General features: G+C 51.9%; 1 protein-coding gene across 1 annotated transcript in view; it reads left to right on the plus strand.

The window, feature by feature from the left end:
* LOC122388967 (sodium/glucose cotransporter 4-like) overlaps positions 1–12,891 on the plus strand; it is a 55,937-nt gene that overhangs the window by 19,382 nt on the left and 23,664 nt on the right. The window contains exons 2-3 of the mRNA XM_043380566.1: positions 9,451–9,522; positions 11,863–11,967. Coding sequence (XP_043236501.1) covers positions 9,451–9,522; positions 11,863–11,967 — 177 coding nt within the window. The remainder of the gene's footprint in view (positions 1–9,450; positions 9,523–11,862; positions 11,968–12,891) is intronic.

Genomic DNA, 12,891 nt, shown 5'->3' on the forward strand with positions numbered 1-12,891 from the left:
GAGGGCCTCCTCTCTACTGAGGAAGTCCTCCTCTTTACAGAGGGCCTCCTCTCTACAGCGGGTTTACTCTCTACAGCGGGTCTCCTCTCTTCAGAGGGCCTTCTGCTTTCAGGCGGTCTCCTTTCCACAGAGGGCCTCCTCTCTATACAGGGCCTCCTCTCTACATAGAGCCTTCTCTATACAGAGGGCCTCCTCTCTACGGGGGCCTCCTCTCTACAGAGGGCCTCCTACCTACAGAGGGCCTCCTCTCTACTGAGGAGTCAGAAGGGCCCTAGCGGTCAGACACAGTCACTAGCGGGCGGTTATTCAGGAAGTAAGAAGGAAGGAGAAGGAGGCCTCAGGAAGTAAGAAGGACCCTAGCTGTCAGGCTGGTCAGAGGGCCCTGAATGTCCTGACGTGATTTTTTGGATTTCCGTGAATTTCTTACGCCTCCGACGTGATTTTGGCCCCGTGGGCCTTCCTCCTGAAACCCCAATGGGGGGCGCCCCGTCCCCCCTTGGGTACGTCCCTGGGGCCCACGCCGGTCTCCGAAGGTCCAAATTGCCTCTTGAGTCTCATACTGTCCAGTGACCCGATGGTCTTATGATGGCCTATGAGGTTTCTCACCGGCTTCAGAGGGCTCACATCGACCTATGAGGACCCCGCGTTGGCCTCCGAGGGCGCAAAATGTAAGAAGGTAAGTATGCCGCGTAAGTAATGCATAAGTATTCCGGCATCTGAGGGACTCCGACTGCTTTTTGGGTGCCTACCGCCTCATAACGGTGAAATGAGGGTCCCTGACTCCCTACCTGTCTCTGAAGGTCCCATCCATTTCGACATTCGAGATCATTATTTTGGGTTACAGCAGAGGCCCATGCAGTTCCGGTTCCCTTAAGGCCCAATGCCGACGGTCATACTTAGCCGCTTCTGATGGCCCCACGTCCTCTTTTGAAGGCACCTCAGGGGTCACCAGAGGCCTGCCAGGGGCACCACCGGCCTCGCAGGGGCACCTTGGGCTGTCAGGGGCACCACAGTCCTGTCAGGGCCCGGGGGCCCCAGCGACCTAGCAGGGGCACCACAGGCCCTCCAGTAGGGTGTGTCACTAATCGCAATGCAAGGTGCTCCATCGATTTTATTGTGCTCCACTCATGTGGAAAGGGCGTGGCATTGTTAATTTCCCGCAAATTTTAACCCCCAGGCGGCGCCGAGCGAGAGAAGTTTGCCCTATCTCACAACATAGGCGACCCTAGCGCCCCTGGCGGCTGTTTGCTAAACTAACAGGCCGTTGACTGTATGGGCTTATCCCTGCTTTCTGTAAGCGCGTCTAGGGACAAATAATAGTATGGGCAGATTGCAGAGAGTGCAAGCTAATGACGAATACCTATAATGAATACAATATATTGTCACAGGGGCCCAGGAACATTCTTCAAGTTGGGGTGCAAGCCCAAAATACCTGACATGACGCATATGAAATAGTAGCGTAGTCAGGGGGTCCCAGGAGGCACGTGCCATCTAGTCCCCCCCCCTATCGCATTCAGAGGACCCCTCGGGTCGGAGGGGCTCTGTGGCACCAGTTTACCGCTCAGGGTCTATGCTGGCCATATTTCGATTCAGAAAGAATAGGGCTCGTAACAGCACCTCGTGAGTCCAAAGAAGCCTCACTAAATTGTCCATGAGGGTTACACGCCGGCTTCTGAAGGCTACTGGCGGCCTCTGAGGGCCCTTTACCGGCCTCTTATGGCCGCTAGCGTGCCTCTGAGAGTCCTTGCCGGCCCAAGAGGGGCCATATCTAGGGCCTTACGCCAACCTGTAATCAGTAATGGCCTCACACCAATGTCTCAGACGGCCCCATTACGACGACTGTGAGACTGAGGGCCCTCACTGGTGCTTCTGAGAGCCCACCCGGCCATAAAGACCCCTGCGGTACCAACTGACCTCTGAGGGTCCACGCTGACTATATTTCAGCTGAGAAAGACCTCACAGGTCTCGTAAGAGCACCTCATGAGCCCCTAAGTAGCCACACTAAGATCTCCGTCAGGGTCTACGCCGGCTTCTGAGGATCCCATAACGGAGACCGTGAGGGCCCTCAGCAGGGCCTCTGAGGGTTCACAACCAGCACCTCTGAGAGACCCACACCAGTGGTTCTAAGGGCCCATAAGGACACCACTGAGGGTCCCCCAAGCCAGTGCCACACCATTTATGCAACCCTATATTGGTGGCTCTGAGGTACCCACACCTGCGCCTGTGAGGGTTCGGCAAAAGCATATCTGCCGGCCACCTACCTGCAACTCTGAGGGCCCTACATCAGAGACTGAGGGCCGCACTAGCGTCTCAGAGTACCTTGTCGGTATCTAAGGACCCCACGGGGCTTCTGAAGATGCCGCCGGCCTCTATGGGCCCCTTGCCGGTCTGAGGTCCCCCTCCCCGGTCGTTGAGGGCCCCCTGCCGACTTTTAAAGGGTTCGCACCAGCAGCTCTAAGGGCCACACACCCACATGTAACGGACCCACACCAGTGTCTCTGAGGGTCCACAACGGCGTCTGTATTCTGTGAGGACCCTCACCGGTGCTTATGAGGGATTCACACTAGCACCTCTGAGGGGCCACACGGGCGTATGTGAGGACCCCACACCAGTGCCTCTAAAGGCCCCTAATTGGAGGCTCTGAAGGCCCTGCATCGGTGATACTGAGGGTCCTACCAAAGGCACAACACAAGCCATTAGTCTCCTTCTGAGTCCCACACGCCGCCCTCCCACCATAGGCGGCGGAACGGGGAGGGCACCGGGGCACCGTGCCCCCTCTGATTTGGGCATTTTAACATTAGCCCTATGGGCGTTGCATGGAAAGAATGGGACCAAAAGTCGGCAGTGCCCCCCCCCCCTCCACTTAATTGAAGGTGTTCCGCCGCTACTGCCTCCCACCGGAGCGAGTAAACCTGTATCAATCAACGACTTTACCACCGTTGTACGTCATAATGTTCTCATCACGCCAAATCAAATACCATCCGGAACCAAAATGGTCCAGTATAAAATCTGACCTACCAAAGTTATGATCAAGTTCAGATAAAATCAAAGTGGGATGATAATAGCAGGTGTTCTTAAATCGATGCCGAGTCAGCAGAAACCATTCACTTCACATGCAAGAGAAATACCTTGTGCTGATGTTTATATAAAAACAGACATGTAGGTCCATAAAAGTGAGCAGAGATCCTTCATCGTTGCATCAATGTTGAGGGGGCGGCGCCCACTCGGCTCTCAAGTTGGAGGGGGGGGGCAAGCGCCCCCACTGCCCCCCCCCCCTGTTCCCCGGGGTCTATGCAGTGAACGACGCTACAAAAAAAAAAACATGTGACACCTAATAGCAGGCACTATAAACATGCGCTCGTACGTATCCCGTCAGACCAGGACGGGGATCGGGGGTAGTAGGTACTATGCAATATATGATTATGTACATTAACACAGAACTATTTCCTGCTTTAAGATGCATAACATCACATTTTCACCAACATTCTGAGTGCCAGACAAGCCAACAGCAAGGCGTCATTTCGGTAAAATGCATTTTATGATGATCGTAAGCTCACAAAGCATAGCGGGCGTGTTAGTTCAAAACATTGCCGCTAGGGGCGCTGAGGTCGCTAATGCTGAGAGATAGGCCAAAGTGTCGGCGGTCGGCGCCGCATGGGTGTTAATATTTGGGGGAAATAAAAAATGTCACACGGTTTCTACGTGTCTGGGGCACGATAAAATCAGTGGAGCACCATGATTTGCGAAAAAAGTGCCCAAAATGACACACCCTACCCTCCAGGGTTACCACAGTCCGGCCAGGGGCACCACAGGCCTGCCAGGGCCCAGGGGCACTAAAAATAAAATAAACAATATAAAAAACAAAAATGGAAACACGGCATCACCAAAATTAAGTGGCCGAAATCCGTTGAGTTTTTAATTTTGGGTAAAGGTAGGGGCACCACAAATTAAATTCATGACCATCCCCTTGGAGTTTTCCTGTACCATCCCCTGGTGCTCGCACGGTGGAGACAAACCGAGTAAGATTCTGGCCTTCAATACGCCTATTCACGCAACACGATCCAGACAAAAACAATGGTATTAGCTCAGATGTGTTTGACAGGTGATTTTGAGCATGCAAGACGGCGTCTATAACGCATTTAGGTCTTCGGCTTTTGGAGGGGGTCAACTGACCCTCTCAGACCATTTGGGGGTCATGACCCCGTGCCCCCCCCCCCAAGGATCCGCCACTGCATTATTCATGCGTTGCTGTACATAGGAGGTATGTGAAAGGAATGTATGCCTAGCAAACACCTTTCTGTCAAACTTTCAAGAGGTCCACTACTGGACCTGGACAACATGGACTCAATGAGGGCCCATGGCTCTCTGATGGTTCACGGTCATCACGGAACCATTAAGGGCCCACTAGCTTGTGGTGGACTACGACTCATTGAGATCTACTCACTGATATAGGGCTCCGATGCTTGGAATGTGAGATCTAAAACACTAATACAGGCCAAAATGGCTGATTACTTTTTTAAACATAAGTCAGAAGGGCCCACTTTCGTTATATATTAGGTCCCTCCCAGGTCCCCCCCAGGAAATGGAATTAATGGGGCCCGGGGGGGACGGTCCCCCCCGGTCCCCCCGGTTTCTCCAGCCCTGAATTCAGGGGCCCAAAAGGGGGGTCATATTGAAATGCACCGTCCATTTGATGGGCAGTTCGGTAGTTGTTAGATTGCCCTTGAGTTACTAAATTCATTATACCAGGAGTTCCTCAACACTTGCAAGCTATACTGGTGATAGCGCGGTGGAACTCATCTTGAGCATCTCCTCTAATGAGCTGCTATGCTTCGCATGGCAGCGAATGATGCAGTGTTTGGTATTTTCAGTTTTGCCATTTCATTGTGCGTGTGATGGTATGTACCAGTAAACTACCTTTTATGTGTGAAATTTAAGAACAAATAGTGAAAATGTCATGACCCTTCATTTAATGACGCAAGGTATGTTTCCGAAAATCATAGGCGCGTCCAGGTGCTGAATATTGGAGCCTGCTTCTAGTAAGAATTGTTTTGTTTATTGTGGCACAAAACACGCACAGTATTGAGCACGCAGGCCGATGCACGGTGATGTCACTTGATAAAAAAATGGATGACCCACGGAACCTGTTAATTAATCATAGCATACGCAATATGGAATGCACTTCTTTGATTTGCTTTTCGTCAATAGGTAACGCACATCACCTACAGTCACAGGTCGCTCACAATTGCATTACCTACATAGGAAATATAATTTCACAACAGTCGTTACAGTCATGACCTGCGTAGGCCTTATGTCTCACAACAGTCGCATCTCACAGCCAGTCTCCTATTCCTTCCCCACCGCGGCGGGGTAACCCGACCTCAGGTGGCCTCCCAGCACCCTCCGACGGCCTCAGCAGCGGGAGGTCAGACCGTGACCTCCCGCCGGCCGCCGTGCCGCCTCCGCCTGACCACAGTCCACGCCGCCACCGCCACTGCCAGAGCCAGCAGCGCCGAACCGACAGCGACCAGCACCACACCGCGCCGGAACAGACCCCGGCCGGAGCACGGCGCCGGCGGGGGGTCGGCGCGCTCCGAGTCGGCCAGCAGCTCGCGCAGAAACTCCTCGTCACTCAGCGAGTCCAGGAAGTCGTCCACACTCGGCGTGACATCGGCCGGGTCAGGACTGGCCGACGGGACCGGCACCATGGCCACTGGTCCACCAACCACCGGCGGCAGCGAGTTGGGGTCCACGCCCAGCTGGGTCAGAAAGTCGTCGTCGTCGACGTCGTCGTAGTCCGGGCCGCCGTCGGCCAAGCCGGGCGGCAGCGGCGCCGGCTGCGCCGTCCGCGTGTGCACACACACGCCGTTGATGCGCACCAGGCCGCGCGCGCACGTGATGCCGAACAGGTTGTTTCGGTTGATGTCGGGGTCGTTGGCCAGGTTGGTGTCGGGGTCGTTGTCCAGGTTGGTGTCTGAGGGCACTGAGCTGCCGTCGGCAGGCCGGGTGGCGGGCTGGTGCGGCGCCGCTGGTGCCGAGCTGTCACCAGTGTGGCTGGTGCCCGCCACTGCCGAGCACATCAGCACCACCACCGTCCACTGACGCATCTCGCTGAGTCGGGGACGGCCCGCTGTCACTGCCACCGTCCGCCGCGGCTCGAAAAGACGCCGCTCTTAGAACTCTGAGCTTCTGATGAGAGATGGTTTTGCAATGGCTCTTCAAAGGCACGTCCTCTCCTGTAAGTCCGTTAGCTGTTTGATCGCGCCCACAGTCGGCCGGCTCTAACAAACTCTCAAGTACCAATGCAGGAAGCAATCACTGATGTCACCCCGCTGTCCCTCTAGGACCGAGCACCGTGGTTCCTGTTCTGACCACCGCAGCACACGACCACCTCCAGACAGGAGAGTGAGCAGGCCTGTCCGTCCACCGCGCCGTCCGCCTCCCACACTGCCCGCTCGCGCTGCGATACTGCCGCTATACGAGTAGAACGCAGCTGGCCGGCACGGCGGCCGAACGGAAGCGGTCTCTGAAACCCCGCGCTGATGACTCACGGACTCTCCGCGCGTCTAGCCGGCACGGGACCACTGACACGAGCCGCTGTACCCGGAAAGTCCGCCCAGCCCTCCCCCCTCCCCCGCTGCTAATCTCAGACGGATGGTTCGGCGTGTGACGTCATCGGTGAAAATGGCACGGACGGACGTGCCGTGAATGGGAGCCGGACAGACTGCTCTGTCGCGGTATTTAATAGCGGTCTGTGGACAAACTTCCCCCCGATTGTGCAATGTGGAGCCAGTCAGCCAACCTTTACATGCCAATTAAGGTTTATTTGCCATGATTCATAACAATATTTCAACTGTGCAGAGTATATTTCAACATAAAAAAATATATCTTTAACCCGGCACCGCCTGGGCTATTTCCGTACCCACGACAGCCTGGGGGGGGGGGGGGCCCTGTTATCTCGAGAACCAATGGTCGTATCGAGCCCCGCGAGGCGGCGTTCGAAAGGTCTCTACGAGATTTCCCAAAGCACTCTTAAGATTTTAAGATTGAGGTCAACTTTCGGGTCAAGGTCAGGTCAAAGGTCAAATTCAGGGGTTTTGCATGAATCGGCTTACGGACAGGGGAATCGATAGCTGCTGCTCGAAACTCACCAAAAATGACCTCAAAGGCCTAGTGAAGGTACCATGTGCGCATAGGGGTCATACTAAGCACGGGTCAAGGTCAGGTCAGGTCACAAAAGGTCACGGTTTTCACTTTCTGCTACATGGGCGTGCGACACATGTTTTATGGCTTATTTTTCACGCCGAATCCGATGGTAATGGTTATATGTAACCCCAAGTCACTGTGCTGGTAATAAGTGTGCATTGAAAGCATTAAAAATCGTTTATACTATACATAACTAAACGAGGGCTAAGAAAAAAAGTCAATTTTTCAACTTTTTATTTTTGACATAAAAATGCACTTTTCTAGACGAGCTTTGTCCCTGGAATCTAGTGGTGCCATTTGTTTTCACATGCGATGTTCAGAAGTGCCTCTAATTCACGAAAATGCTTATGACGTCACCATGCCCTATGCATGTTGGAGCTATTTTTTACAATTTGGGGGTCAAAAATCAAGATAGAAAGTTGAAATTTGGGGCATCTAATGTTCTAATAGAGATCTACAATATATATTCCGGTTTTTTGGAAATTCCCAAAATTTTGGATTTTATAAGCTGTTTTCCAAAAAATATAGTTTTTTGAATTTTTAGGGGTGAAAAACGCATTTTATGGAAAATCCGAGATAGCCATTGTAAAGTACTCGTTGGGCTGCATTTTCTCATGTCCTCAATTTGCAATTTGCTTAAAACTCTGATTTTTGGCGATTTTTAAACATTTACCACTTTTTGACTAAAAACGCCATGTAGTTACATCACTAAAATCGATATATCTAAAAAAAAAATTGGATTTTTTTTCTTAAAAATTGCACAGGAGACGTCAAATTGATGGGGGAGAAGGTATGCCTAGTTTCAAGTAGATAGCGAAAGTGGTTCATGAGTTATTCAAGAAAAACAGAGGGGGGGTCGGATCCGACCCCCCAGGCGGTCGCGGGTTAAGGCTATTGCACAGCAAAAGGCTTTCTCGTATGTTCGGTGTTCCTCTTTGAATCGAATCGAGGTCAAGGTGCGAAGTATCACTTTGCCAGCGATTAGGGAATGTGTCAGTCAGTCATAGTCCATAGATAGGGTTCCGGGGAGCATGGCAACCGGGGCAAGAAGCGCACAGTCGTCAGGAAGGGATAACAATGGCGAGGTAATCGGCATTTTAGGCTCTATGCCTTCCTCTTCCTTCAAACTCTGTCCCTCCACCACCCTCTCTCCTCTCTCTCTCTCTCTCTCTCTCTCTCTCTCTCTCTCTCTCTCTCTCTCTCTCTCTCTCTCTCTCTCTCTACCTTTGCACCTTCCGCGTCGTTGCACTATAATTGCTAACGCTCTCAACGTCTATCGGTCTGTCACCTTCGGTCCCCCACCTCGGTCCACTATCGGCCCAGAAGTCCACCATCGGCCCGCCATCGGTCCACCATCGACCCGCCATCGGTCCACCACCTTACCGTTCCGGTCGTGCCTGCTCAGTCGGCAACAAACGCCGCTGACAGGTCACGATGGATCCGCGCTCCCGGCGGTACGGCCGCGGCCAGAACTGCTGAGAGAGGCAGCGACACAGCGAGAGTGCTCTGATGACAGCCGACATACGCGGGCTGTGATCAATCCGGCGGTCTAATGGCGGTTACCCTGAACGTCGACAGCGCTTCGCCGAGTTGTAGACATACGTTATCTACACTCACGTATCTACTTACATACTTCCTGCTGACATGCATGAGATGGGCACATACAATTACAGAAACAACTGCACAAATATTCAAGATAACGCTTTTTATTCAAAAATGCCTCTGGAAACTGGAGGAAGACATGGATAGCCTGATGCGCAGTCCCAATTAGAGCGCTGTCCCGATGACGTGGTCGGCGCACTTGCGTCACCGCCACCTCGCTGGCTGTATGCGCCGCCGGCGGCCTGGCTCGTTTGAATAGCCGATGTCATTGGCGGTGGGTGAAAGGGTGCCATTCGCAGGCACGCCGCAGAGGGGGGCCGCAATATTCGGATCTCGCCGGGGCGGCGGGTATGTGAATGACATTGATCTGCAGTCTGGTGGTCTGCGCCGCGCCGCAGACGGTGTATTTCGGGAGTTAGTCGTGATAGCACGGCGGCGGCGCGGCCACAGTACAATCGGTGGCTATCACTGAATGACCCGGATTACCGCACAGCGCCGACCCACTGCGGCAGGGGATGACGCGATGTGGATCGCTTCCAGGACAATTCGGGAAACTCGGGCATGGAAACTGCGGGAACCCTAAATACGCTTTACAGGTTAGTATTGCTGATGATGTATCTGAAATGCAATTAATTGTTTCAGAGCTCAAGAAGAAGCAAGAAGGATAACTTGAAAGGATACTTCTTGGCCTCCAGAAGCATGCACTGGATCCCGGTAAGAACTATCAAAAGGGGAGAAAGGTTAGGCTAAAAATGGCATTTTTCACATCTGTTTCATTATATCGACATTGGAAATGAACTATAATCTCGCGTTATCGACCAATGTAAGACTTCATTGCTGAAGATGGTGCTCATTTCAAACGACTTGACCTATAGCTTTGCACCGGCCAGTTTATGTACAGTGGGTCTATTTAAGATCTCCAGAGCCACCACGTGGCGCTACGGTCGGGGTAGGGCGAGTCCAAATCCCGAGGGAAGTGAGGTCACCGGTCATTGTGGGGGAAGGAGGGAGGGGGAGTGACGCGGTATCACGGCGCATGGGGCGTGCGTAGGGCCGGGAGTTGGAGTGGGCCGCCCAGGGCCGCCCGCCACTGCGCCGAGGCTGAGGGGAGGGGATGGTGGTTGCGGGTGCGTTCACTCCGGTATGGTGGTATCCTGTTCATGTGGAACCAGCAAAAATGCGACTGAAACTGGGAATCATTATCTCAAACAAACGGGCATGCCAGAAGCAGCGTCAGTTCCAGCCAAAATGTTGAACAATGATAACTAATTGAAATCTAGGACGCATTCATAGCATGCAACTATTCAGTCGATAGTTGCATGATGCTTTTCATGATGCATGATGAGGCTGTTCTAAACTGTTATTTGAGTTAGATATTTTTCATTTGGCACGTTCAGTTTCGGCGGGTTTTATCGGGCCGAAAATAATCAGAAAAGAAAAAAAGATTTGAAATGGCTCCAGAAAAATGTCCAAAAATATTTTCTTAAAAATGAAACTTTGCTAAACATTTATAAGCGATAATTTTGACTTTTTGAGAGGACATTGGGGAAAGATATTCGGGAAAGATGGCATCGTGCTTATCTGTGCTGCAGTAGAAGGAAAGGTTTGGTTCGTGTCGAGATAAAACCAGACCCGGGAGTGGGGGCTCGAACTCACGACATCGCATTCAGCTCACAGGTTACCCAACCTCAACGCTACGAGCACCTATCGCCCTGCGCAGCTTGCTCTGTTTCGGCTAGAGTTCGGCCAAAGTGTCTGACGTCTGTCAATGTCACGAGGCGAAACCCCGAGGTAAATGTCCGTCCCGGTAGCTCGGTCGGTAGAGCGTTGGACTCCATGTGCCATGTGGTGAGAGCGCACGTCCCGGTCGCAAAAGTCCGGGTTCGAAACGCGACGTGTGTTTGACGTTTTTGAGCCTCCTGACGGGTGTGGTTGTGGTTGGTGGCAGGCCGCTGCCAGGCGAAGTCAGTGAGGGGACCGGCCGTGCGCGGCTATGTGCGCACGTTAAAATTTGGACTCTAATTCTGCCATAGACCAGGAATTGTTTGATCGGAGGGTAGAGAGCAGGGTCAACGCAACAAGCTCAGCTTAGCGGGGACTCTGTCCTTGTGATTCCTTTCATTCAAAAGGTTTGGGCCAAATTTAATATTAAAAAAGGGGGAGCCGAACCAGGTTGGGCCGGGTTGAACCCTGTTGGACCGGTGTCTTACACGCAATCATGGTCAGACAAAACAGAGGCTAATTTCGGGTCAAATATTTTTATTAACTGATCTGATTGTTTTTAGCTTACACATTAACTTTTAGCTTTTTTTTAACTCGAGACTTCATGCACAAAAATGTGGCATTCGTCTACTTTTCCTCATCTTCTCTTAGCGACTTGATTTGACCTTAAAGGCCCATCTTACCATTTACCAATCACCTGCGTGATAATTATTTGCCAAAGGGCGCTCTACGCAAGAAACGCCAGCCGGTCAAAAAACTGGCGAACGATGCGATCTTTCTATTGCTTGAGTTATATTCAATGAAAATTTCAGGAGACATAAATAAATAATATTAATCCTTATAGCTACTGGGCGCCCGGAGCATTCGCTAGCATTGCATTGCCAGCTGCATCACAAACATCACATTTGCATTTTTGGGTTCATCATAGTTGACAGTAGATAAACCGGCCACAGCAAACCCATGCCTCATTATCCTTTCCTTCCAAGCAGCCAACTGCCAAGCTAGCCGGCCGCCCGGCCCACACCGCGATATGGAACAACGCTGGACTGCGCCATTTGCCTGCGGCAGTGCCCCACCGCGCCGGGGCTGTTTGACAGGTCACCCGCACCGTGACCTCGCCACCCGCCCCGCCCCCTCGCCCCTCCCCACCTCCCCACCGGGCTCAGCTCGGTAGTGACCTCTCCTTGAATTTTCAATTTCACATGGACTCGACTGAGGCTCAACGCCATCTAGTTTCGTCTGGAGATCCTTACTAGATCCACTGTACGTCCTTACTTACTTGCCGCCGGTAAATGCCGCGCCCCATGACCTCCCCCCCCCGCTCCCCTGCAGGTGGGGGCGTCCCTGTTCGCCAGTAACATCGGCAGCGGCCACTTTATCGGTCTGGCCGGCACCGGAGCGGCCTCCGGCATCGCCGTGGCCGGCTTCGAGCTCAACGTAAGTCGGGCGGCAGCTCAACATGCACGCATTGCTGTTTACAGTGGTGCGTGTTGTAATACCTATTTCAAGCATCTGAGGGTCGCCCATGGTATTGTCTGTAATATATCACACATTGCTGGTTTGTTTTAATAACTGACCATCCATGAATGTCGGTAAATAACTAGCGTGTGTTAAACGCTATATGCTTTATATTTCTATGCATTGATGTCTCTATGTTTATGAGTAGTTATCTAGTGCGCTTACTTGTAAGTCCTTTATATTTATCTATGCAGAGCCGATACAATATAAAGTTATTTCTAAAATAAGTTAGGTAGATAATAACCATTTTCACGACGGCCATCTGGTACACATTTGGTGCACATCTGGCACAGATTAGGTGCAGATTTGGTCAAATCAGGTTCAGTGTGTCTCTTAGCAGTTATCAGCTAGGGTTGCACTAATTGCTTATATGCATGCTTTGTCATATTATCAGAGGGCATCATGGATTAAAACACTGAAATAAATTCATAAAATGAGGATATTTGCTGTAAAAGAAATTAGGTGCAGATTTGGGCAAATCAGGTGCATTCGCCGGATAGCCCGTCGTGAAAACGGCTAATGCCGTTTTATAAAGCAGCTTATGGTCATTTTCAGCCTACTTGTGCCTGGAATTACTTGATGGAAATAATGCAACTAAACCAAATAAACCCAATGTTCATGGAATATCTACCACATAATCGCGTAGGCTTTGGACTATTTTTGACCGGCTGTCGTGGCCGCTACCCCGTGTTGATGTTGAAAGGTCGCCCTGCACGTCGAAACTTGGAGCGGCCCTGCCGCTGTCCACAGAGAGTGGCCCGAGTTGGCACCCTACTGTGGCGGGGGACGTGCAGTCGAAGTGGGTGTGGAGAGCTTTAAGTGGACTGTATCATTTGAGAGAAT

This window comes from Amphibalanus amphitrite, unplaced genomic scaffold, assembly GCF_019059575.1.
Source record: "Amphibalanus amphitrite isolate SeventyFive unplaced genomic scaffold, NRLGWU_Aamphi_draft 000340F_arrow, whole genome shotgun sequence".
In the NCBI taxonomy this organism is placed as follows: Eukaryota; Metazoa; Arthropoda; class Thecostraca; order Balanomorpha; family Balanidae; genus Amphibalanus; species Amphibalanus amphitrite.